General features: G+C 37.4%; 1 protein-coding gene across 1 annotated transcript in view; it reads right to left on the bottom strand.

The window, feature by feature from the left end:
* Positions 1-12: 12 nt before the first annotated feature.
* CHIC2 (cysteine rich hydrophobic domain 2) overlaps positions 13-27,524 on the bottom strand; it is a 52,897-nt gene continuing 25,385 nt past the window's right edge. The window contains exons 4-6 of the mRNA XM_032774235.2: positions 10,589-10,645; positions 10,363-10,422; positions 13-7,198 (exon numbers count right to left, since the gene is read on the bottom strand). Of these exons, the coding sequence (XP_032630126.2) occupies positions 7,148-7,198; positions 10,363-10,422; positions 10,589-10,645 (168 nt within the window). The 3' untranslated portion in view covers positions 13-7,147. The remainder of the gene's footprint in view (positions 7,199-10,362; positions 10,423-10,588; positions 10,646-27,524) is intronic.

The following is a 27,524-nucleotide window of genomic DNA, read 5'->3' as shown; positions in this document are numbered from 1 at the left end:
AATAAGCCTGAGTAGATAGCTTCACAATTATTTTATTAGTTTGTAATACATACAACTTAACTGCTTTAAAAAGGTTTTCTATTTGAATCCATACTAGTCCTAGGTCAGGCCAGAAAAAAACTAACAGAAGGTTGATGCCTTAAATAAAGTTGGAAAATTCAACAAAAGATTAACTTCAGTAATAATAGCAGATGTGGTTAAATACTGTTAAATATGCATAATTACAATTGTGCAGTTTTTAAAACTATCCTCTCCTCACTCATTTCCCTCCCTTTCCCATTAACATAGTACTGGCCTTTATGCTTTCAGTCACTCATTCTGGATTTAAAATATCTGAAGAGTAATGTTAATATAGTCAAGTTACAGCAATCCAATATTCTCAACTGTTTATTTACTAGGATATCCTTAAGTGACATGATTACTTTTGAATTTAGGTATTTGGGAGACTGCTACTAAATCTTAATGTAAAGTACATTTATTTTATTTTATTTTTTAAACATAGATTGATGCAGTGTGGTTATTTTAACAAGTTTGTTTATTTGGTCAGTTTGACAGATCTCTTAGGTCATTTTTTAGGATTACTGATTTATAATGGGTTTCACAGGATTTTAATAACCATATACAGCCAAAAGGTAACTCTCTAGAACTTCACTTAATCAGCTGAGTTACAGGGATTAATTTAGTCCATACAATTTACAGTAAATTGTCTTTATTTTAGTTGAACCTCGGTCAGCATTTTCACTGCAAAATTTAGGTCTTTTAGGGAAACCAAATAAGTTACACATTTTAATGCTGAACTACTCAAATTTCCTTGAAACAATTTACTCTCTGAAAAAAACCCTTCTATTTTAAAATATATACAAAGCATATTCTGATGGATTAGGCAGTGTGTTGCAACCATAACATGAGATCACAAACTAATTTTTAAAGCTTGTTAAGAAAATTCCTCCATATGCAGATCCACCTTAAAGTATTTTAGGATTACACTGCACCACCATATTTTGATTTATAAAAGGCTGCTAAAGCATAGTCTATAAAATGGATTAACCACCCCATTTCTATAAAATAAAAATGATTGAAACAAAATTTTCAGATTACAATGACTGATTCTAGTTTTTGACATTTGAGGCAAAGTCATTTTCAATATTTCTTACAGAGAGAAAAACCAACTGCAAAGACCATTAAAAAATGTAACATCTGCCCCATAAAGGTGAACATTTAACAGTTCCTTTTCAATAAAAGACAATCAGCTACAAAATCTACTTAATTTACCTGAATTTAAGCTATTCTCACTGGATCCTAACTCTTGGGTTTTATATATGTTGTCACGTGACAGAAGCTGTATGCACAAGTTAAGATTTTTCTTTGAAAACAATTAACCATGTATTACAGGCTCTAGCTTTGGAAAAGACCGGTGTGTAATTAAGGCTGCCTCACTTTTATCCACGATTCCTTTTTGAGCTAGATATCTTAAGTTTTAAACTAAAGATACCCAGTTAACAGAAAGGTAGAAGATGTTTTATCTTTAAGGTGGAAGTGTTTCTCATAAGTAGCATAGCTGGCAAAATCTCTATCAATTAGGGCACAGCCAAAAAGGTTAATGAGGCACTTGCTGGAGACCCAAAATGTAGTGGGAATTAGAACACTGTCTACAAAAGCTTAGGAAAGGGATTCAATTAGCCTTGACATAACCTTCATCCTTCAATACCATTTGATACAGAAAGAAACCCATTTTGAAGTACACTCAGAGTTCTGTTACCAAGTTCAATGTTCAGCCTTTTGCACCTTGCCTTCCTAACTAAAATTTATTACAATTACCTTGATTGCACTATTGCCTCATTGTAACTTTCACAAATGCTTGAGTCCTGAGGGTAAATGGGAGAGTGTAACTTCATTTTCTCCAAGACACGCTGATTTTAACGAAGCAGTATTAAAAGGAAATAAGCCTGGATGAACTTTTAAAAGAGCGTCTTCCAATTAAACAAAACAATCTAGGTTACAAAAAATCCATTTCATCCAGCTGTGATGTGGTGGGGATATACACTGACAAAATTAAATTTAATACACATAACTCAGTTAGAGGATTCTTTTTTAACAACCAGTCTCAAAACACACCAAATCACACTAACTCTCATTCCAGGGGCAAAGAATTATGCTATATCAGTGGACAACAACAAAGTCCAAAGTTTGATATGCTGTTACTAACAAAACTGAATATATTAATCTGGTGGCAAACTAAAGCACTGCATTAACTGAGGATATGGGACATGAGTCACATCACACAGTAGCAAGAGCATTTGCTTCCACTGCACTTTTTTCCACTGGCACCCACTGATTAAGTCTCCCAGCAAAAAGAACATTTGCATTCATCATTACCAGAAAATCCTGGCTCACCCAGCTTGCAGACATACCTGTCATAGAAAAGGGAAGCATATGGAAAGCATTTCAGTGTGGAACTAGTTTTCTTGGGAACATTCAGGTTCTGCATTTACAGCAAGGGAATTAATCTATCCTTATCTGGTGATCTAAAATGCTCATTGTGTTTAACATCCTCACACCACATAGTGAAGTGGGCTGCCTTGGCCACAGGCTGATTACATTTTAAATGGTCATGCATACTAAAGTCCAAGTAACCTTCAGGGAAGCAATTTGTAAAATAAGCCTTCATGTAGACAGGCCCATTCAGCCTATTAGCTGTTATCATCTTTCCTATTAATGCCTCAGGAATTATATTTTCAGCTAAGCGTGGCCAACAAAATTGTTATATAGTGTACACTAAACAGGATGGGAAGGATGCTTTTGGGGAAAGAATCACAGAAATTGGAGCAAATTAGTAATGATGATGAATACAGATTTCTCTTCTGAAACACTGTCCTTTCCATATCAAATTATCTAAGCAAGAACTTGGTTTTAATCAGGGATCCAAAGCCAGCCAGTTGAAGGCACCACTCATACTACTGGGCTGCTACAATGAATCCAAGACATCTTTGAGACTAGGATGCATCCTTGCTTGATTTTAAGTATCCTTCACATTAAAAATTTTGACCTCAGATAGGAAGAAGGCCCTTATTTACAAAAATGCAGTGCTTTCAAATGTAGACTAGAGCCACTGATATATTTTTTTTGCTGAAGTCCTTCCCATCACTGTTTTTTCCTGCAGGCACAGGTTATCAGACTTAAGAAGTACATGTCCCATGTATGAATCTCTTTAAATTGTTCAGTATTAAGCTTTCTGGATCAGCAATCTGCAGGATTACCAACCTCAAGCATTCAAAAATAATGAGGCACTCCTCCTTAAAGATAGATTTGTTTAAATGTCTCGTGATTTAAAAAAATAAATACATGTGGGGTTCTTTCCCTTTTTCTTCTAGTTTCTGAACCCTTAAGGTTCATACATTCAAGCTTTTACCTGCACACAGGAAGACTAGAAATTTACTTTAAAAAAAAAAAAAAAAGAAGCTGAGATTCTAACCTAATCACCTGCCTCCAGGAGCCTGTGATAAAAATCATGAGTTAGTTACCAATTTCAATGCTGCAATCTGGGGAAAAACAGTTTTTAACCCCATTCCTATGATATTTAGAACTCTACTACTACAAGTCCTCAGAATCCACAGCATATGGTAATGAAAAGTTCTGTTATTCTGATAGATGTAACGGACTCTTGAATTTACTTGTAAAATTTATTAAAAAGTACCCTTACCAAAGGGATTTTGAAATGCTTACTAGCTTTATGTAAATTTTATCTATAAAGATTCCCTCCTCTGATTAACAGCTTACTGCAAACTCTGCAAATTGCACTCAAAGCTTCGAACCTTAACCAATGGCCAACTGCTAAGGATTCTTGCAGATATATTATACCATCAGGACTTCTCATTTAGGGCCTGATCCAAACCTCTCTGGCATGGGAACCTTTCCCCAATAACTACAGTGCATCTTTTGATGATGGAGATAACTGATTTTCTTTGCTTATACCATGGAAAGAAAGAGAAATCCTGGCCAAACAATTAAAGGCAACTGCATTTACAGTCAACTACCTAAAATAACTTTCAAATACAGTCATTGATGCCCTTAGCACCAGTTTTTCATGCTAAAGGTTAAATAGGCATAACTAGATACTGTGTTAATTAAAAAGAATACAAATGAGAAATCTTAAGTGCATATCCAGCCTTCACAGTTCAAGCAAACTTAACTAGTTAAAAGGAATCAGAAAGGTTATTTTCTTTTGTAGGATATTTTCAGGCTATCCTTTATAATTGTAAAGCAGTTAACACACAGACTAGTCTAATGTATTAACTGCTTTTCAATTATAGAAGGGCTGCCTGAAAATATCCTGCAAAAGAAAGTAGCATTTTAATTCTCTTTTCACCTTACCATTGTCTTGTGGCCTGCCCAAACTATAAATTATTTAATTTTGGTAGCTGGACTAGTAGGAAATGAAATCATTACTAGAGACACATAAACATACTGCATAGTGGACAAAACACTAGAAATTATGTTTAAAAAAAGTCCCTACTGGTCGCTACAGAGACTAACCTTTTAAGGTCTTTTCCATCTCCAGTTTCTACGATTTTTGTTCAGGGGTTAAGGGTAAAGAAGTTTTATAACTACTACTGGATGAATGGTCTACTTTGACAGGAGAAACCACAAAGATTTAAAAATCTTGCTCAGCCATAACTGCCTCAATGATCTCAAACTCCTGAGCCTATGGCTACAGCGCTTTGAAGTGTGAGTGTGGTCGGAGCGGCAGCGCTGGGAGAGAGCTCTCCCAGCGCTGCATGTAAACCACATCCTTTACAGGTGTAGCGTGCAGCGCTGGGAGCCATGCTCCCAGCGCTGCCGCCCTGATTACACTGACGCTTTACAGCGCTGTATCTTGCAGCGCTCAGGGGGGTGTTTTTTCACACCCGAGCGCGAAAGTTGCAGCGCTGTAAAGTGTGAGTGTAGCCATACCCTGAGTTTCTCTGGACGCCAACCCAAGTCAGAGACATTGAGTGTGATGAGAATTGTTTCTTAGGCCATTTCATATATTTTGACTTGTCCTTCGTATCAAGGAATTTCCAAAGTTTCTGATCTACAAAAGCTCTAACTTGGACTTCTACAACAGATATTCAAAGGGTGATACAGAAGTTTCAAAAATGAGCTGCAAAGTCTGATAAAATTAGGCTGACATCCATTGGTTAATACAAATTTGACATCTTGAGCAGTCATGGCTCTTGTGTTAACACTGGGTAGTACCACATATAGGAACTTTATAAGAGATATGCCTCAAGTGAAAATCTTTCAGCCACTCAGACACTTCTTCATCAATGAAATACCAGTGGAGAACTGGAAGGGATAACAGATACTCAACAATACGTCTATGAAAGAGCTATTTTATACAGTCCATTGAGAACTTTGATAACAGTAAAACATACCTGCAGCTTACACAAAAAACACAAGAGCTTCTTTCTTCAATAGATAAAAGCTGAGTAATGGAAGATCTCTATTCTGGAGCATATATAGAGAACACAGATTAAGATAATTCAGAGAAAACCCTTGACCTTTCTAGACAGCTCCCAATATCAAACAATGAATACGACATTTACTAGTGATGATTTATCGAGAATCACTATTTTGAAGAAGTATACAAAAATAGTTCATAACATCCAGGTACTTGTATATATTAATGAGAAATGAAATTTGCATTAAAAAGCGTAAAAAGATAAAGGTATTCATGTAGTGATATCAACTTTTCATTCATACGAATATTAAGCAGAGTATATTTGTTTGTCATAGTAATTCACATTATTGCTTGCTACCACAGATGTATGAGGAACAGTTTCTTAGCATACATTAATGTTCATGTATGGTAAATCCAGACATACAAAGAACAAACTAACAAATAAGATTACTGGGTAGCTATTAAAAACAAACATATATGAAGATATGTACAACCAAGTGAGATAAGTAACAGAATGAAATAGAACTGGCCTGACCCAAGCATACATCACATATCCAGGTTTTTTTTAAAATCATATTTGTGCAGAAAATAAATCTTGTAAACCTAAATGAGAAGAAATCAGGGTGCAATAAATATTTATCCAATACATTTCTTAAGTTCTCACTATTGTCCAGTGTACCCTGCTTTGACTAATTTTGTGATACATGGCATCCATCTGCATTTGTGTCTGGAACTGTATTTTTCAAGATTTCTCTCAAACAACTGCCTGTGTGAGGTTATAAATGCATTTAAAAAAAACCCTAAAAAACCCTAAAAAGATTTTATTGGGACAATAAATTTACTGAAACAAATATTTTTGCACCCTTGTGTACAAGATCTGGTAAACAATAAGAAGTAAAGAGTAAAGCTGTTACATGGCATTAACCTGAATTAAGATATATACATTACAAGTTGCAATACTAATGTATTTTTGTGATCCTGAGCTCTAGTAATCATTAGATGCATGCAAACCTTTCCATGATTTTTTTGTCCGAGTAAAATACTTTGAATTCTGGTTTATTAGCTTTTAAGGTAGAACTTCTTCAGAACCAGCTGATAGATTTCTTCACAAAAGAGCACAGAGACTTCTAATGGTGCATTGACATATGGGTTCCAAAATGGACAGTTTCAAACAATCATTGCTTATTATCCCAGTAGAGGTGGCTTGCTGATATTCCCTTCATTCCCCCCACCCCCCAAAAAAGGGGGAGGGGAATAAAAATATACAACTAGAATGTCACGGGCAAAATCTGGAGAGGGTCATAGAAGTTACTTAGGTAAACAGGTAAAAGATTAAAAGAACTTCCACAATTTACAGTCAACTCGTTATGTTATTATGGGTTAAAAAAAATCTGCTCGCTTGTAGGCTATTTTCAGGTGTATATTTATGTTATGTATATATACACACACATATAAAAGACTCTCTGAAAATCAAGATACATTAACAAACATAATAAGTACAAGTAATAACTTAAGTAGTACTTAACATTTGTATGAAATGACTTTTGCAAATTTTGACAAAATGCACTTAGAACATGCTGTTATTAAAAAACAAAAACACCACAATAATCTGTAGAACCAATGCTATATCACCACCAGGAGAGCACCAAGCAAGGCACCATTGGAAAGACAACATACTTGGGTAAGTCTCTATAAATAAAGCAAATGCTAATCTGGTCGAAAAATCGGTGTCTTTGGTAAAAATTCTATCAGAATGACCTGTATAAAAAGAAAAACAAATTTAATGAAACTTGGCATCAGTCTTATCCATTAACTGAAGTTCATCACAGCAACCACTCACAAAATTTGTTTACATTTATCTAAAAATGTGGGGAGAGAGGAAGGAATGAACAATCAAGGGCCATGCTATCCTTTTTAGGTAAGGGACCACTAGGAAATCATGTGTATCTAAGGGCAGTAAACCTTAACAGCTAGAGTATCAGATGGGAGAGAGAAACGTATGGCTCACAGGTCATGTTAAAATAAGCCACCAGCTAATTATTCATTGACAAACTCAGCTAACTGGCTCAATTTTTTTCTAACAATGTAAAGACATGAATGTTAAAAAGAGAAGATGACTACATGTAAGAATAACTTTATAACCAAACTATCAATAGTTGTTCTCAGTTCAGATCAGTTTTGCAATCAATTTAAAATTAAAAACACATGCTTATCGTTTCAATGATTTTCCATAAAAAATACTAATTACTATTCCACTAATCTTCTGTCTTACATATTTCAAGGCCATCTCCATATCAAATTCTCAGGTAGGTAAAAAGAAACTTGACTTATGTTTCAACATGAATATTCAGACTGAGATTCTAATGTGTGAGCCATTTTGCTATAGGAGGCCATTAATATAACATATCTGAACATAATCTACCCCTTAGTGTGTGTTGAAAGGCATTTTAAGAAAAACTACCCTTTCAAAACTTCCCTCCTCCATAAAATTGTCCATAAAATTACTGACATCAGTAAGATTGGGACTCCTAACACTCTACTCTGTTCAACAAAGGAATGTAATTGAATTTTATTGGTTTCTAACTGTGCAATTCAAAGCAGGCTGGTAAAAGGAGGTAGCCTTTCTTCTAATCAATTAAAGTTGCATTCCTAAAAGTTTTTGAAATAATACAATGTTTCATCATGAAAAACTTATCACATAAAAAGCCTATTACCTGAAACAGACAAAAAGCTGACTCTCAGTAGGTACATTTGGGTGTATAGGAGAAAACTAGTTGGCAGTGTAAAGGATAAGTGCCTCATCTGTCTTTTATAAAAAGGTGTGTATGAGTGTGGGCTGGCCAGGGGGGAGAGGAGGGATGTTTAATCCATAGATTTGATCATTGAGGCGAAGATTTTCAAAGCCTTAAACTTAGGCTTCTAAATATAAATTTAGGCACCTAAGTAAGTAGTCTGAGCACCACTGACCTCAATTGGGCTGCTGAATATTGAACACTTTTGAAATTCAGACCATATTTCAAACTAGAATAAGCTGAAGAGGTGCAGGTCATTTTTTATACTGGTGGAGTGAAACAACTTGTATGCTCTTTAGCATCAGGACCAACAGATAAAACCTTCTTGTAGACAAGCCCTATTAGATGCCTAAATATGGATATGGGAGCCTCACTTTCGGCATTCATTTTTTAAAGTCTTAGCTTAATTTTTCCCCCCAATTCTTTTTCAAGTTAACTTATAAATGGAAAATTCAAAACAGCTTTAATACAACCAGCATGTTAACTAGTTACAGATGAAAGAATGGAACAAGTTCTGTGGAATATCAATGTTGGATTAAAATAACTATATTCAATATTTCTACAGCTAGCCTGTTAGACGCTTTTAAAAATATTTCTCACTCTTAGATCTTGATCCTGCAAACACTTATGCACAAGCTTAACTTTACTCCTGTCAGTAGACCAATTGATTTAAAATCTTTAGTTAACAGAATGTCCACTATATAAAAAGTTATTATAATTTCACACAAGTTCACCTAATAAAAGGTGAACATTTGTTTAAACTCTAATAAGCCACCCTCCAAAATTAATAAAAAATACCTGTAGCCTCTTTTGCTTAGTTTCAGTTCAGTCTGTAAAGGATTTGAGGTGACAATGCTAACTACTTCTGTAGAAAACCAGAAGCATTCCGTGATGAAAAAGCAGGACATCGTCATATAGGTCAAGCTCAAAACAGCTTACTGAAATTTTCTTTTTATAGTGAAATATCATGTATCTCATCATAAATTAACATGTTTTATATAATAGATAATGATACAAAAATCTACTTATTCAGTTTAGTGAATAGAACTATTCTGTGAAAAGAGACATTAAAAATCTTTTATGTTTCAGGCTAGAAATAGGATTTAGTGTGAAAATGAAAGAAAGGGGAATGCTAGCAGTGAAAAGATGATTTTGAGATAATTTCTAATTATTTAAACACTATTTTAACCAATCTTTTTATATGCTGTCTATGATGGCTTTATTGTTTCAAAGAATAGACAAAATATTACATAACAAAAGACTATGCATATTTAAGAAGTGCTATCCTAAGTATTTCTCCAAGGTTAGTCTTTATTTTCAATAGTTAACCCCTTCCTGGCCCACTCGCTTCTCCAGTTAAGGAAATCCTACATATTTCAATGATTTAATCAATTTAACAGACTCATCTCACCACACTCATTCTCCCTTGACTGCACTCAAAAGCTTTTGAAAACAGTAATAAAACAGAAAACAAATAAAAGAGCAAGAAAGCAGCTAGGTGAGCAAACTGAAATCCCATACTGACTGACTGTAGAAGGCATGCAACTTTTCAGCGTATATATTTCTATAACTTGAGAACTTTTTAGGGAATAAAAACCAAACCGAAGTGTCTTTTGTAGCTTACTTCTAAGACTGACTTTAAAAATATTTTAGTGACCCTATTAAAGATACTTTCAAGACAGTTGAGCTATGGGGCAGTTAATATCTAAAAAGGCTAAAGTTTTCTTAAGCTCCAACAGCTTAGCTGAAAGGTCTTCTTCCATACTTTTAGACTTGATTAGCATTATATAAAACAGCCATATCTGACTTGCTGCGTAACCAAAGTTGTGGTTATTCTTTATATAGCATCTAAAATTTCACACTCCATCAACACACGTTCAAGCTATTTTATCTTGGCAATTAATTTATTATTTTTCAGAACACAGTGAAGCTTTGTTTTCAAGTCATTCATAACTTTATAAATCAGTCCTGCACATGAAACCATGCATCTGTGAACCGTAGAAAATCCTTGCACTCAGGCGATTAAGCTCCTGACACCTTTACTGATTAATAATCATGAAAAGAATAAGATCAGAAGCAAAATAAATGATCATTTAATAGAGAAACTCACAAAACAGCCCTTTAACTTACATATTCCATCATGTTATTCGTTTCACATTTCCTTTTGCTCAGTCTCCAATGCAAGCACAGCTAGACAAGGAGGAAAGAAAAAGAAGAAAAATGAGCTGTATTTTATTGCAGCACACAGACTAGCCCATTTGTCCACCTTTCATATTTTTCGTTCAACAAAAGCATCTGTTTCCATACTGTGCAATTCAGACTCCAACAGTACGAAGCTGCTCCCTGCGGCACTCACCTTGTGGTATAACCTATTGTTTTCCCATTCTAATAACTTCTCAATCGATCTTCGTGTCTGGAAGACAAATGAGAAAGAATTTTACTCTTGACTGGTTTTAGAAAAACTTTGTTTTGCAGCTGCTTTTGTGTGAAAAGGGGAGAGGTATAGGACAGTGACTGAGTACAGGGTGGTCTACAATACTATCAAATCTTCTGTAGTATTAAACAGTAACTAGAGCAGAAATGACCCTTTTTAAAAAGTAAAAAACTAACTATGGGACAATGTGAAAAAAGTATTACAACTTTTGAGCACAACAGTTCATACATATGGTTTAATTGCTTGGAATTAAAAATGTCTCCTAAGAGTATTCAACAGCAATTTTCAGGCAATTTTAAAGGTTCACTAAGAATGTGAATATACTGCTTTCAAAACATCACTATTTGAACATCTGTAAACTTTATTTTGTAATGCAAGAGGTCAAGTATAAATATCTAATATTCTTCTACCAATACCTTAAAGAAAATCTTTTACATCTTTAACTCTGAAAACTAGCCAGGAAAATCCAAATACAGAAAGCCAGGGAAATCCAAATACAGAAAGTACAAATGCTAAGTGGTTAAAAAAAAATCTATGATTTACACAAAAATGCAGTGCAATACCAGTATTTCAGACTCTCAAAATGTGGATATATGTGCTTTTACATTTGACATTTCATGCAAAGAATTCTGATATTTTGAAATCTAAACTTACATAAATCTTTACAACTGAAATTTTGCATCCACGCAATTCTAATAACTCCTCAATCAATCTTCATATATGCAAAATGTAATGAAAAACAGCTGTTTTGAAGTACAGCTTCACACCTAGAGATATTTTGAGTATCTGAGTATAATAATTTAGTTATACTTACATTTTAGAAATGTACTCTCACATTTATTGTCTTTTGACTGCCGCAATGTATATTGCTCAGCCCTTAATGGGATTTGCTAGCAAGTACGAATAAAAGAGGATAATTCATGATGCCAGGTGTTAAGATGAGACCAACAGAGCTGCAGGTGCAAAAGGACGCAGTACTGACAAGGATCAACTGCAAGTTAGTGCAGCTGCAGCTTCCTTACAAAGCAGTGGGGATGAAGGGGGAAGCATCTTGCTGTTATTATTGCAAAATAACAGAGGTAGTATAAACAAACACTAACAATCACAAACTAGAAATCTGTGTCAAGCAAGTATGAGCTGAATAAAATAAAAAATAAACAACTGTTTTCAAATGATTGGCTTGGCATTTCAAATGCAAAATGTTAATATTTATTTAAAGTCAGCTACTTGCTCTCTAGTTACCATACAACCTTTCAACATCAAACACGTTTAAGCCTGAGCTACGATCATATGATTAAAAATAAATTAATTATAATCTATGAATAATCATTATTGGGCTGTGTTTCCACTACATTATATTTTAAAAACAGACATTACGAGAAGAGGTGGCTTTCTCAGTGACTAAATTTATTTCATCAGTTTTTGGAATTCACGGTTTATTTTTATTATTAATTATTATTATAACTACTACTATTTTTTAAGACAGTGTCCTTTAACTATGATCAGCAGACCTAACTTGTTTCTTTGTAAAGATAGCCTTTTAGAGTCTGCACTCCTTTTAAATGAAAATAGGGCAGCAGTTATGGTCACACTTTTGTTAATTTAGTTGCCAGTCAGCTCCAAATCAAAAGAAAATAAGGCTGCAGAGTGTAATTAACATTCAGTTCAGTCGTTTTGTCCCTTGTCTAGCCCCCAAGCTTTGTTAAAATTGCCATCTGAATACTGAAGGCTGTAGGGAAATCGATTTGATTCTAATCGCACCATGAAAAGAACATGATCTAACTGCTTTCAGCCCTCCGTAAATCTGTACTAGGTCTTTAGCACAATGCAACTTCCAATTTAAAAAGCACTGAATGTCTCGTCAATGACTTTGTGAAGAAAAAAGAACAAGGAGCAGACATAAAAATTCCAATAGTTGTTTAAGCATTAAAGTTCATTTGCATCACAGCAAACCTGAAAAGGGCTGACCTCTCAAACCGCCTCTCAGGTCTATGAAGTTGTAGCCTTGACAAGCTCACATTGACAGAGCTCATTGACTCTGAAAGGCTACTCTATCAATGGTGAAAAATGGCAATAGGTTCTACTCTGAGCAGGCATCTGCCTGCCCACCCGCTGCTAAACCAATGGCAAAACTGATTCAAAACCTGAACCTACCTTGTAATCTTCCTTTCCCGGACCTTTTAATAATAGATTAAGATCACAATACAATTTAATTTTACCACTTGCCTGAAAAAGAGTGGAACAAACATTCAAGCTTTCCAAATTCCAGTAAAATTGTACACATACACATGTGCGCATTCACACACATACATATAGATAATGTACTATACAAGGCATACAATACGTACACACAAGAAACTGAGCATACAGTATTAAAATCTTGCACACAGAATGGACTAAAAGTACTTGCCATAAAATATTAAAAGATCCTTCATTACAGTAAAAATATCAACACAAATTAAACCTGTTAGGCTAGTGGCATAGGTTTAATCAATATATTTAAAAATGGTAATATATTGTATCCAATTAGAACTACTCTAACTAGTACACTTTTGACTATATAACATTTGATAACACTATATTACACAATTGGTCTTCGCTCACTGATGTAAAACTGCTACTATAATATTTTATATCTCCCTGTAACTATGCCTTGGGAGATTTAAAATTTGTAAACCAACACTGAATTACAGCTATAAAAATGTGAATGAAAATTTAAATGTAAAACAGTACTGCAAACTCCACAGCTTGGGGAAAAAGAAGTGAATTAAACAGCATCACACAATTGTCTATAGCAAGTCTTCTTTCCTACTTGACAGGTGAAAAAAAGCACTTGCACGTGCAGCTTAATTAATCACTACACTTGACATCTCAATGATTTACAGTGAGGAGCAGGTGAGGACATACAAAACCAGAAAGAAACCCTTGATTTGAGTGTAACATTTCCAGCATACTGGGATGACAAGCACATAGATTCTATCAATGGTGTACAGAAAACCCATACTGCAAATTATTTGTTAGTAGCAACAAAAGCATAAATTAAGTGGAAGAAGGCTTTAGTTATTAAGAAGATTTCATCCTGTCCACCTTTAAAATAAAATTAAAATCAATATTGCAACAAAACTAAACTACCAATTCAAGTTGTTTTTAATTTTTTTTAAAAAATTGTTAAAGGACAGACAGATGATGTGACAAATCAGATCTTTACCCTCCATTAAAAAAATGGCATAACATAAATTCATCTTCAAATAACTGGTTGGATGTAGAATTTAAGGAGACATTTCAGTAAAATGAAACCATAGCATCTTAAATTCTTACATGCAGTTAGAGTTGTTGACTCAGCTTCTAAAATGTGCATGTTTGATGGCCTCCTCTGAAAAATTATTTGGCCAACCACCAGGAAATCTAAAGCCAAAATAAATACTTTCAGCCTGATACTGCTCCCATTTAAGTCAATGGGAGTTTGACCATTGTCTGCAAAGGGAGCAAAGTTGAGTCCTTTAGCTAAAAAGTGATGTTGCATTTCTTTAGTTATGTAATTTGTGTGGTTTTTCAGGTGCAATATGACTGTGTCATTATCAGCCACCAATGATTCATAGACTTTAAGGTCAGAAGGGACCATTATGATCATCTAGTCTGACCTCGTGCACAATGCAGGCCAGATTCTCACCCACCCACTCCTATATCAAACCTGCGTCTGAGCCACTGAAGTCCTCAAATCGTGGTTTAAAGACTTCAAGGTGCAGAGAATCTTAGAGCAAATGATCCATGTCCCAAGCTGCAGAGGAAGGCGAAACCCACCCAGGAGCTCTGTCAATCTGTCCCGGAGGAAAATTCCTTCTCGACCCCAAATATGGCAATCAGCTAAACCCTGAGCATGTGGGCAAGACTCACCAGCCAGACACCCAGGAAAGAATTCTGTGGTAACTCAGATCCGACCCTATCTAGCATTGGGCATATTTACCATTAATAGTCAGTCAAAGACAGCCCAATTTCGGGCATTAGTTGATCCCATTATACTATCCCCGCCATAAATTCATCAAGCTTAGTCTTAAAGCCAGATATCTCTTTTGCCCCCACTACTCCCCTTGGAAGGTTGTTCCAGAACTTCACTCCTTTGATGGTTAGAAACCTTCGTCTAATTTCAAATCTAAACTTCCTGATGGTCAGTTTATATCCATTTGTTCTTATGTCTACACTGGAACTGAGCTGAAATAATTCCTCTCCCTCCTCTGATATATTTATAGGGGGCAATCATATCTCCCCTCAGTCTTCTTTTGGTTAAGCTAAACAACCCAAGCTCTTTGAGTCTCCTTTCATTCCATGGATCATCCTAGTAGCCCTTCTCTGTACCTGTTCCAGTTTGAATTCATCCTTCTTAAACATGGGAGACCAGAACTACACACAGCATTCCAGATGAGGTCTCACCAGTGCCTTGTATAACAGTACTAACACCTTCTTATCTCTACTGGAAATACCTCGCCTGATGCATCCCAAGAGCGACAGTTAGCTTTTTCACAGCATATCAAGATATGCGGTAAGTCATGCTCTGAAAACACAATACTCAAGGTCCTTCGTCACTACTTGTTACTTCTAATGATGATCCCCAGTTGTAACAAATATTGTTTAGTTAATCCCCTATTGCGATGAACCTTTGGGGCCACTTTTTTTCAATATTAAATTCATCCTATTACTTAGTACTCTAGTTTTACAAGGTCATCAGATTTCCTAGTATGATGTATTCCGGTCCTGCTCTTGTCTGGCATACGCCCAAGCTTCGGTCAAATCGCAAACTTTATTAGGCAAATTCCCACTTTTTGTGCCAAGTGTCAGTATAAAAAGATTTAATAACTGATTCGCCAATAACCGATCCTTGGGGGAACATCACTAATCAACCTCTCGCTTCCAGCCTGACAGTTCATCTTTCAGCACAACCTTGTTGTATATCTCTCTTTACCCAGTTCTGTATCCACTTTTCAATTTTCATATTGATTCTCCATCTTCCTCTCATTTAGCTATAATATCCCATGTGGACGTATCAAATGCAGTTACTACTATCACGGTAATTTAGAATCACGTGTTTCCCTTGTCTAACAAATTGTTACTATCTCAAAGGATATCAGGTTGGTTTGGCATGATCTCTACTTTTGTGTAAACATGTTGGATTTTTTGTCCGCAATTACCATGACCGTCAATGTCACTTATAATTTCTCTTCAAAAATTTTCCTGAAATGTCAAAACTAAAGGCTGTAGTTGCCTGGAATCCTTTTTCCTACTTTCTTATAAGATAAGAAATTATGTTAGCAATTCTCGAGTCATATGGTTACAATCCCTGAGTTATACAAGGTTCTTAAATTCTTCTAATGGGCTTGCAATTTCATGTGCTAGTTCCTTTTAATATTCTTGGATGAAGTTATGCTGGGGCCAAAAACCAAACAAGACAGTTTGATAAACCATTATTCTCATTAAACTGTTCAGTTCTGGCTTTGAACTGGATGTGGTTATATCTACTCCATATCCTCTTCCCATTGTCATCCTATGATTACATTTAAATCTCCATTAGCCTCATTAAAGACTGAGAGCAAATGTATTTGTTTTAGATATCGGCAGCTAAATGAACCTTTTATTTATGTTTTAATTCCTGTTGCAGGTCCAACTCTTACATGGAGTTTAGTCCTTTCTCACTTATATCACCACCGTTCTGCCTCAATGAGGTAGCTTCTTGGTGATCAACTCCATCTTCCACTCCTTGTATGATTTTCTGCTTTTCTCTTAATTTCCCTCTCTGAGATGCTTGCTCATCCAGCTTGGTCTACAACTCCTACCTATGATTTTTTCCCCTTTCTTGGGATGCAGGCTTCTGATAGTTTCTGCAACTTTGACTTGAAGTAATTCCAGGCCTCCTCCACCTTTAGATCCCCAAGTTCTTCAGTCCAATGCACTTCCCTAACTAATTTCCTTAACTTTTTTGTTAGCCCTTTTGAAATAAAAAACCCTAGTCACAGTTCTATTTTTGTTTATCCTTCCATTTAGTTTAAACTGAATTAGCTCATGATTGCTCAAACCAAGGTTGTCCCCTACAACCATTTCTTCTATGAGGTCCTCACTACTCACCAAAACCAAATAAAAAATGGCATCCCCTCTTGTTGGTTCAGCAACTACTTGGTGAAGAAATCCATCAGCTACTGCATCTAGGAAAATCTGAGTCCAATTACTATTACTAGCACTTGTCCTCCAGTCTATATCTGGGAAGTTAAAGTCTCCCATGATCATGAAGTGTTATCTATCAAAATTACATAGACTGTAAAATCTTTGTTATATGAGGTGACAACCTGCTTCTTCTTGGGCACGTACCTTATTCAACATTGGTGTTTCTGGATCATTAGAATAGCCCTTTTACCCCTCTAATCTTCCTCTTGGCAGTGATTCTGGCTGCTATTCATAACTCTATGTTACTGAAGATCTCTTCAAAACCCACTGACTGACTATGCCTCCAACTACTGGGTTTGAAAAACCACTAAACTTATTTAACCAGAGTAAACATAATATATATAACAGTTGCATTCAGTAACCCTTCTACTTCTTACTCTACCAGGGAAAGCATAATCTTGTAAAACCTCTGCAGTGCTTCCCTTGCTGATCACAATCTAGATCCCCCTCTCCTCAGGAGCCAAACAATGATCCTTCAAATTCAAACCCCTCAAAGTTCCAAATGATCAGTCTGGGCGGCGCTTCCATCCACGAGTCCAAGCCTCTGTGGAACAAAGACCGAAAAGAACACAACATACCCCATCCTACAATTTTGCTTAGCACTTATCCTATAACCTCTCATATCATTCAATTTCAAGTTAACCTACTCCCTTCTCCACACATGTTTACAGCATCTAGCTGAATGGGGACCCAATTCCTGATGGAGGCCTCTAGGTGTTACTGCAATGCAAATATTAAATTATAATAACCTGGCACCCATCATGTTATTTGAGTACCTCCCTATACTTTAAGGTGTGGCATGGATTCCGAAGGATTAGTCATATTATATTTTTGTAAATATTTAGAGGAGTGTATTTATTGTTCATAAATGGTAACAGTGACAGTCCTGGAGAATGAAGCCCTTTATTCAACAAACAGAACAGGGACAAGGCCAGTAGTAATGCAGCTTTCTCACCCTACCCATTAATTTTGTTCACATTCCTCTGGGGTTGATAGGGAGGTTCATTTTTCATGTCCATTTGATCTTTGGCTTCTTTCCTGAAATTGCCGACAAGGGTGCTAACATGTCCAAAAAGAATTGCACCAAGACCATCATTTTTTTTTTTTACATAAGCCTTTACACAATCAAATGATAATGGTTTTTGCCCTGATCCTGCAAAGACTTGTGAGGGTGCTTGACTTCTTAGTTGGGACTCTGCAACACTATGGCCTTTGTGGCTATGCATCTGGACAGGAGTTGTACTAAATACCTAGACAGAAAGGCTCCTTATCTTATCTGTACCCTGACCTATGCTCCTTTCGTCCTAAAAAGGAAATTTTACACACAACTTCTTGTTTATCTCCATACAAATACGTAAAAGAACAGGAGTACTTGTGGCACCTTAGGGACTAACAAATTTATTTCAGCATACGTTTTCATGGGCTACAGCCCACTTCATCGGATGCATGGAGTGGAAAATACAGCACGAAGATATATACAGATATACACACACAACATGAAACAATGGGTGAGTTACCATACACACTATAAGGAAAGTGATCAGTTAAGGTGAGCTTTTATCAGAAGGAGAGAAAAAAGAACTGTTGGTAGTGGTAATGAAAATGGCCCATTTTCAGCAATTGACAAGGAGACGTAAGGAACTGGGGAGGGGGGAGTGGAATAAACATGGGGAAATAGTTTTACTTTGTGTAATGGCCCATCCACTCCCAGTCTTTAATTCAAGCCTAATTTGATGGCGTCCAATTTCCAAATAATTCCAATTCAGCAGTCTCTCCTTGGAGTCTGTTTTTGAAGTTTTTTTGTTGTAATATTGCGACTTTTAGGTCTGTAATCGAGTGACCAGGGAGACTGAAGTGTTCTCCAACTGGTTTTTGAATGCTGTAATTCTTGACATCTGATTTGTATCCATTCATTCTTTTACATAGAGACTATCTGGTTTGGCCAATGTACATGGCAGAGACGCATTGCTGGCACATAATCGCATATATCACATTGGTACACGTGCAGGTGAATGAGACCCTGATGGGGTGGCTGATGTGATTAGGTCCTATGATGGTATCCCCGGAATAGATATGTGGACAGAGTTGGCAACAGGCTTTGTTGCAAGGATAGGTTCCTGGGTTAGTGTTTTTATTGTATGGTTACATCTCCTTGTCAATTGCTGGAAATGGGCCATTTTCATTACTGCTACAAACAGTTCTTTTTCTCTCCTGCTGATAATAGCTCACCTTAACTGATCACTCCCTTTATAGTGTATATGGTAACACCCATTGTTTCATGTTCTGTGTGTGTGTATATATATATATATCTTCCTATTGTATTTTCCACTACATGCATCCGATGAAGTGGGCTGTAGCCCACGAAAGCTTATGCTCAAATAAATTTGAGTCTAAGGTGCCATAAGTACTCTTGTTCTTTTCGCAGATACAGACTAATACGGCTGCTACTTTGATACAAATATGTGTTAACTTCCAGTTAAAGTGGCTCAGGTACACATCCTACCAACACAATGAAAGCCAAGGAAGTCACAAGCTAAATACATTTCACCCCTACTTTTCAACATACCTCACCATCCCAGATTACAAAAAAACAACACCACATAGACGTCCCTCTTACAACCAAATGCTTACCTCAATTCTTACCATATTAGTTAGAGAAATGTGTTTAGGTTGAGATTGTGGGAACAGTTAAACACATGGTTGTTATATCTGAACTATGATATGGTTGTAATAAAGTGAGAGAAGTAAAACAACTGAGGGATGATATTTGTGCAGGAAATTTGCGAGGAAGTAATGCAGTTAAGAGTTATGAAAAGAGACTCAATTTTGTAATCTTGTGAAAATATCATTGTAGAGAGTTAACTGTTAGTGTTTAGCATTGTAGTATATAAACGCAGTGTCATTCATTTAAACCTAGGGAGGTCTGTATAGTTGTGGGGTAACATAGGTGGCATGGTAGGTAAGTTGAACGCGCAACTGAAGCGTGCAGTTGGATTATATACTTGTGATTTCCTTTGGTTTTATTGTTTGTGTTGAGAGGCTGTGCACTTGAGCAACCTTAACTGTAAGCTAAGCAAGCGTGTGTTTGGGGAAATCTTACAGATTTTCTAAAATCTTTCCTATGCCGGACCCCCCCAAGTTCCACTTCTCTTACTGGCCTTGCACAGAGCTGACTGCTCCCATAATCTCCCACAACCCCGTTCCTCAACACACTTCTGCCAATGAGTGTCACCATCAACCACAACCCTCATTTACCATCAAGATATATGTGAATACCTAAGAGCTGGATTGGTAAGGGCATAGGGTACATTGGGCTTGCTTGGGATGAAAAAAGTAGAATACAGAAGATTCCCCCATTCGTCAAAGTACAGCCCCCTCCGCTCTGCTTATTCCACCACAGGTTCCCTGTTCAGCTCAAGCACCACTTCTCCATGCACTCCTTATAAAACTGTGCTCTCCTCTCCACTTCACATCCCTGCTCCACCAATCCAAATGTCTCAGGGGCTACAGCCTAGTGCTCTGGTAGGAGTGAGATGGGTTGTGTGGAATTAAGGAAAAGAAGCAGGGATGCATATGGGACCATGGGATGTGGCTGGCATGGAAGGGAGCCTGCTGCCTACCAAGACAGTTGTGCTGTCCCATGGAAGGTGCACTGGTGGGAAAGATTTGCGATGTACATGCAAAGATGAGGACAAAAAAAAGCCATTTATCATCTTCGTCTCCCTAAGCAACATGAAACGTTTTAATCCTTCGCAACTCTGGTCTGTTAGGCCACAACTTCCCTCTGGTGAACCAGTCACTGGGCCAGAGTGAGACTGAATGACTCTATAGCCTGGTGGCTAGGACACTGAACTGGCAGGGTTCCAGTCCCTGCGCCAATGACTATTTAACAATTTCATACAAAGTGAAACAATTTCCACAGCAGAGATTAAACGAGACCTACCAATTAATATCCTATAGTTGGGCACCCATCTTGGAGGGGGGAAATTTGAGTTCAAGTCCCTGCTCCCAAGGGTGCCACACATCCCAGGTGAGTGCCAACATAAAGGAGGGGAACAGGAGCTGTACCAGCACCACAGGTTTTGTCAATCTAGTCTTTTTTTTTTTCTGTAAAGAAAATAAAGTTAAAAGTGTCCCCAAAACAAAACATTTAATTCAACCAGAAAAATTGTTCAATTTTTTCAATTTGCCAAAAATGCTAAGTCCTGTCATTTTCAGTTCAGGTCAAACTAATTTTACCCTTCCTGCCCAATCTTTCAGAACTGATAATAAACCAAAAAAAAAAAAAAAATCAGGTTATTTTCACAGCTCTAGCTACAGTGCCTCTAGAATGGGTCAAGTTTTTTTCTTTTCTGCTTTCACCATTATATTCTTTTTTGCTTCCTTGTCATTAGGGCCAAAAGAGGTCATTTCCTTTCATGCCAGCCTTATTTCATTCAAACATAAATCATTCCAGAGTAATTTATTAGTCTTATGTTCTTACAATCTCTGCTTCTCTGTATTACCGTATATTTGCTCTCCTTTTCTTTTGTGTACTGTCAGTTTCAGATTGGTTAATTGCACTTTGCTGGGATTATAGCCATCACCATAATTAGTGACTATAAACCACTAAGTCCACATCACTATTCAAATGTTTATTGATTTTATTTTTTTAAGCTAATGTTAGGGTCAACAAAACTTGTTTGGTTTATTTTTTTATGTATTACATATTGTAGTTTGTTTATATCTAAAACATTTCAAATATTGCCATGGTATGTAGACATATATATCCTTTATGGATTACTGTTAAAAGTGTTCAAAGGCATAATTCCAACATACAAATGCAATTAATTCAGAAAGATCAGTAAGTCGGCATTCAAAGTATTCACTATAACATTTTCAAAAAATGACTGCTCTTACATAAAAGGCGTATCTTGCACCTAAATTGAAACATAAATATAAACTTTATTCAGAATACATAAAATGATGATCTAATGTTCACATAAGTAGCATTCCTTATAGACTTTCTATTATGTTGAATTTTGAATCAACTTTAGAACATTATTTTTGAAATATGAGAAAAATGAACTTTAATACACAAAAGTTATATATCATTGATATCTTGCAATTTACTTCATATTCATATTGATGTTCTTTCATGCCAAAAATATTTAACAAAAAAAGGCTGCAAAATAAAAAGACAGTCCCTTAGCCATTTACTCCAAAACATCACCCACTCTTCTACTTCCCAAAAAAGGTCTTTGCAGAGTGCCCTGCAGTTTATCAAAACTGGGCTTTGATACCACAAAAGTGGAGTAGCGATTTCCTGAGCCAAGGACCCACTACTAAAAATGCCCTGTCAGCTTTACATTATTTTTAAAAGTCAGAGGACTGTTAGTTCAAGTCACTGTTGATGGCAGCTACCATGAAATCAAAAGAACAGAGACTCAGTAAGACCTAAAAACATTTAGGGCTTTATAGGACATTAAAGAAAAATACAATATACAATTGAGAATATTGAAAAACCTAGAGATGCATTAAGATAGTTGTAGACAGAACAAGCAGATAGTGATGAATCTATATTTTGATAAATATCAGCTGTCTTATATGACAATGAAAACCAGTAAAACCATACAAGTGTGTTTATCTGACAGAGATAAAGCCAGAGAAATCCAAAACACTGTTTTCCAAGCTTCTTCCACTATTCTTACTGTTTTACCTCTGGGGAGCCATGAAAAAACAGATCAAGATAAAATACCAAAACAAAGTCACTAGAAATTTACATGAATCACATTAGTTTATAGATCTACATACTGGCATACTGCATCATTTTTCCAAATGATTCATGCAAATATCAGTGCATCTCCAATTGTAAGCTTTAGGTACATATGGACAATTGAAAATACACCTTCCTTCATTAACTTTTGACAAGTGAAATGTGTCAGTAATCTCCAGAAAGTGCCAACGTAATATTTTAACATTCATGGAGAGACGCACAATAAGAACATAAGAATGGCCATACTGGATCAGACCAATTGTCTATCTAGCCCAATACCCTGCTTTTCAACAGTGGCCAGTGCTAGATGCTTTAGGGAGAATCAACAAAACAGAGCAACTATCTCCTGTCGTCCAGTCCCAGATTCTGGCAGTCAGAGGTTTAGAGACACCCAGAGCATGGGTTTGAGTCCCTGACCATCTTGGCTAACGGCCATTGATGGACCTATCCTCCATAAACTTATCTAATTCTTTTTGAAACCTAGTTAAACTTTTAGCCTTCATAAATTCCCCCTGCAATAAATTCCACAGGTTGACTGTGCATTGTGTGAAGAAGTACTTCCTTTTGTTTTAAGCCTGCTGCCTATTAATTTCATTTGATGATCCCTGGTTTTTATGTTATACATAGGGCCCTATCAAATTCACGGTCCACTTTGGTCAATTTCACAGTCATAGGATTTTTTTTAAAATCAGAAATTTCATGATTTCAGATATTTAAATCTGAAATTTCATGGTGTTGTAACTGTAGGGGTCCTGATCCAAAAGAGGGTTGTGGCGGAGTTGCAGTATTGCCACCCTTACTTTTGCGCTGCCTTCAGAGCTGGGCCCTTGGCCAGCAGCCACCATTCTCCAGCTGCCCAGCTCTGAAGGCAGCGCAAAAGTAAGGGTGGCATAGTATGGAATTGCCACCCTTATTTCTTTGCTGCTCCTGGTGGGGCACGGCCTTCAGAGCTGAGTGCCTTGACAACAGCCGCCGCTCTCCAGCCACCCAGCTCTGAAGGCAGTGCAGAAGGGTGGCAATACAATAACCTTGCAACACCACCTCCCAAAGCCCCCTTTGGGGGCCAGATCCTCAGTTTGAGAAATGCTGGTCTCCATTAAATCCGTATAGAATAATGTAAAAGTATACAAGAGACCAGATTTCACCGTCCGTGATGCATTTTTCACGGCCATTAATTTGGTAGGGCCCTAGTTATGTGAAGGGATAAATACTTCCTTATTCACTTTCTCCACACCATTTCTGACTTTAAAGACCTCTCTCATAACCTCTTTAGTCATCTCTTTTCTAAGTCGAACACTCCCATTCTTTTTAATTTCTCCTAATATGGAAGCTGTTCCATACCCCTAATCATTTTTGTTGCCTTTCTCTGTACTTTTCCCAACTCTCATATATATTTTTTGAGACCAGAACTGCATGTAGTAAAAAGGTGGGGTGTACCATGTAGTTATACAGTGGCATTATTTTATTATCTATCCCTTTTGTAATGGCTCCTAACATTCTGTTAGTTTTTTTGACTGTCACTGCACAGTGAATAGATGTTTTCAGAGAACTGTCCACGGGACTCGATCTCTTTCTTGAGTGGTAAAAAATGATTACTTACCTTTCCATAACTGTTGTTCTTCGAGATACGTAGCACATACCATTCCATTGTAGGTGTGTGTGCGCACCTTATGCACAGTGGCTGGAGATTTTTCCCTCAGCAGTACCAGTCAGGGCAGTGCAAGCACCCTCTAGTGCCTCATGCCACTGCACACACACCTACAGAGGAACGGACATGTGCAGTCACTTGACTCCACCATTTAGCATGCATAGTTGAGATTATGTTTTCCAATGTGCATTACTTTGCATTTATCAACATTGAATTTCATCGCCATTTTGTTGCCCAGTCACCCAGTTTTGTGGGACCCCTTTATGCTAGGTGCTGTACAAATACACAAGTAGAAAGTCCGTGCTCCAAAGAATTTACAATCTAACACATCTTGATTACTACTACTATGATGAGCAGTTGAACTAGCAAGACTTAGTCTACAACCAGTCCCCAGCACAGAAGAGCTAGTAGAATCCAGTCCATACTCCCATTTTTAACATGTTTTAAGGTAAATTTAGTACTCCAGAATTCTGGGGGATTGAGAGCCTTGAAAATTGAAGTCCTCTGCAGGGTTTAATTCCTAAGTTTGTGTAAGTAAAAACATACGCCTCCAAAGACAAAATGTAAAAAGTAGTGAACATATTTTAGAAATAAAGGTCATATTAAAAAAACAAGCTAACAAGCTTGCCTTCCAACAGGTGAGTTAGCAAACCCCTATTGTTCCTGCTATTTCTTGGTAGTTGAACTGGCTTTTTTTGTCGACTGACAAGAGAGGTGCTCTCTCTGGCAAAGGATACATTTATCTTAAGTTTTTCCTCTGCATCTTAGTGGCTTCCTTCTTATGACCACCTCCCTCTTGCAATGCTCTCGTCTTCTATCACTTTCCCTCAAATTTTCCCTGCCAAGCTTCCTCCAAATTTTAACAGCATAAATTGGTAACTATTTTAGCATCTAATGGGGCCAGTGGGATCACCCAAAACAACCAGCTAGGATAAAGAGCAGGATAGCCCACTCTGAAGGCCATTTATTTTACTCCTTTGTAGGGGGATTACACAATGAGAAATGGGTATACAAGTTCCGAAGGACAAAGATGACCTGAATGGATTGTGCTGCTCAGTTCTGACCAAACTGCCCCTCACTAATGTTTGGACACAGTCCACATCTACTAGGAGAACATCCCTCACACCTAGCTGCACAGGTACATTATATACAAGCTAAAAACTATTACTACAGCAAGATTACACTTCCTCATATTCATGCCCCATCAATGCTCAGAATATATATTCATGTGTGTCTCTGTTGATCACAAGTGAAACAGAAAAGGAGGGACTTGGTGGTTTTCTTCTAGAGTCTGGGGACAAGATACTGTGTTGAACCTCTAACAGGTGCAACACTCACAACTTAGGGGAAAGAGGGGATCCTAAAGTGCACCTTCCAGATTCAGGGCTGCTCTGGGGGTCAGCGTGGACCCCAGTACATCTTCATCTTGGAGTGCTGCCTAAGCTATAATACTCTGTTACCAGACATCTATGGAAAGGAGCACTGCTCAGAATCTCTACACATCGTGGCTCCACTCCCTCAAGCCCCCAACATGCCCCACCCATCACCTTTCTTTCACACAACTTACACCAGGATTTGCAAGGCAGTTGTGGGAGGACAGCCTGTGGTTGTCTTCCTCAATTCCTGAATTCTCCCCCAGCCAGATCTGGGATTAAGGATCTCAGTTTGGAGGAGCATCCTTGTCCTTTCCAGTTTCTCTCGGAGGCCCTAAGTCATTTTATTAATATATGGAGATATACCTATCTCATAGAACTGGAAGGGATCCCAAAAGGTCATCGAGTTCAGCCTCCTGCCTTGACTAGCAGGACCAAGTACTGATTTTGCCTCAGATCCCTAAGTGGCCCCCTCAAGGATTGTACTCACAACCCTGGGTTTAGCAAGCCAATGCTCAAACCTTCTCCATGACAGTCATTTGAACAATGAAGCCCTCTCAGTTCTATATTGCGGCTGCGGTCTCTCTGATGCATCAGCCTCCAAGATGGTCTCTGTTTACTGCACAGCCTCTGCCAGAGTGAACACATTGTTCTGCCACATCAACTGCACTCTTGCAGGCAGACTTTGTAAGTAAAGATCCATTATTAGATCCATCTATGTCCCTATTTTCTGGGTCACAAGCCTGAGCTAATGAGTCACTTAGCTTGTTAGGTGTAAGACAGAGGTACCTGGCTGAACCCTCTTCATGTAACCAGATATGTTTCTGGGTTATCTTCTGGTTCCAGTTTCGCTAAGAAAGAGACTGGATTTCCTGGCATCGTGAGTGGTGCATGTGGGCCAACCCCGGAAGTGCAGTTGTCATGCCTGTGGGCGCTGCAACCCAGGTTTGCTGTCATTGTTTCTATTAAGCATCCATTTCACAAAGCTGCTCATTTTCCCTCCTTCTGCCAAGTGTTTTATCCTACCACTGACTCCATCATTAAATGCATAGCTTCCATCTTGCTCTGAACAGAATATATTAAAGAGAAAGAGAGAGAGATACACACCCCCCAAACATATCCCGTTGTTACACCTTGCCTTTATTGGTAACTCAAACAACAACAAACAGAACAAATCAGAGGTGAAACTTTCCTCAATCTTGTTAAGTTTCTAGGATTTCCCTGCAGGACTCCTTTTCCTCCCAAACCCTACTTCCCTCCGTCTCATATACTCCAAACTCTTATATCCTGATTTGAGATAAGATTTGCATCTGTCAGTATAACTCAGCTATAATTTTCTGCCTCTTTATGCAGGACGGAAGCACTTCACATTAGGATAATTACAAGGAAACCAGCATCTTTATTCATAATCTTAGAGCCTACCACCCTATTATATGTTGCTAATGATTTCCTGCTGCAACAGCACACTAAGGTTGATCCAGTATGGAGAAGAAATGGGTCACAGAAAGACTGCAGGGTCAGCATGCCATGCATCTGTTTATCCACAGAACAAGTTCAGTCTCAGTAGTAGCAGCGCAAGTTTCCCTTCCATTGCACCACAGGCCTGACTGCAAAAGGACCTTTTGGGCTGAGAAGATAGATCAAGCACATTCAGTCCATGGTATATCTACTGCAGAAGTCTGTAGATCACAGGCCCTGGTTCTCATGGGGGATTTCAATTATCCTGATATCTGCTGGGAGAGAAATACAGCAGTGCACAGGCAATCCAGGAAGTTTTTGGAGATCGCTGAGGACAAATTCCTGGTACAAATGCTGGGGGAACCAACGAGGGGCCTTGCGCCTCTCGACCTCCTGCTCACAAACAGAGAAGAG

The sequence above is a fragment of the Chelonoidis abingdonii genome, chromosome 5 (assembly GCF_003597395.2).
Source record: "Chelonoidis abingdonii isolate Lonesome George chromosome 5, CheloAbing_2.0, whole genome shotgun sequence".
In the NCBI taxonomy this organism is placed as follows: Eukaryota; Metazoa; Chordata; order Testudines; family Testudinidae; genus Chelonoidis; species Chelonoidis abingdonii.
This window is presented reverse-complemented; position numbering and strand designations above follow the sequence as displayed.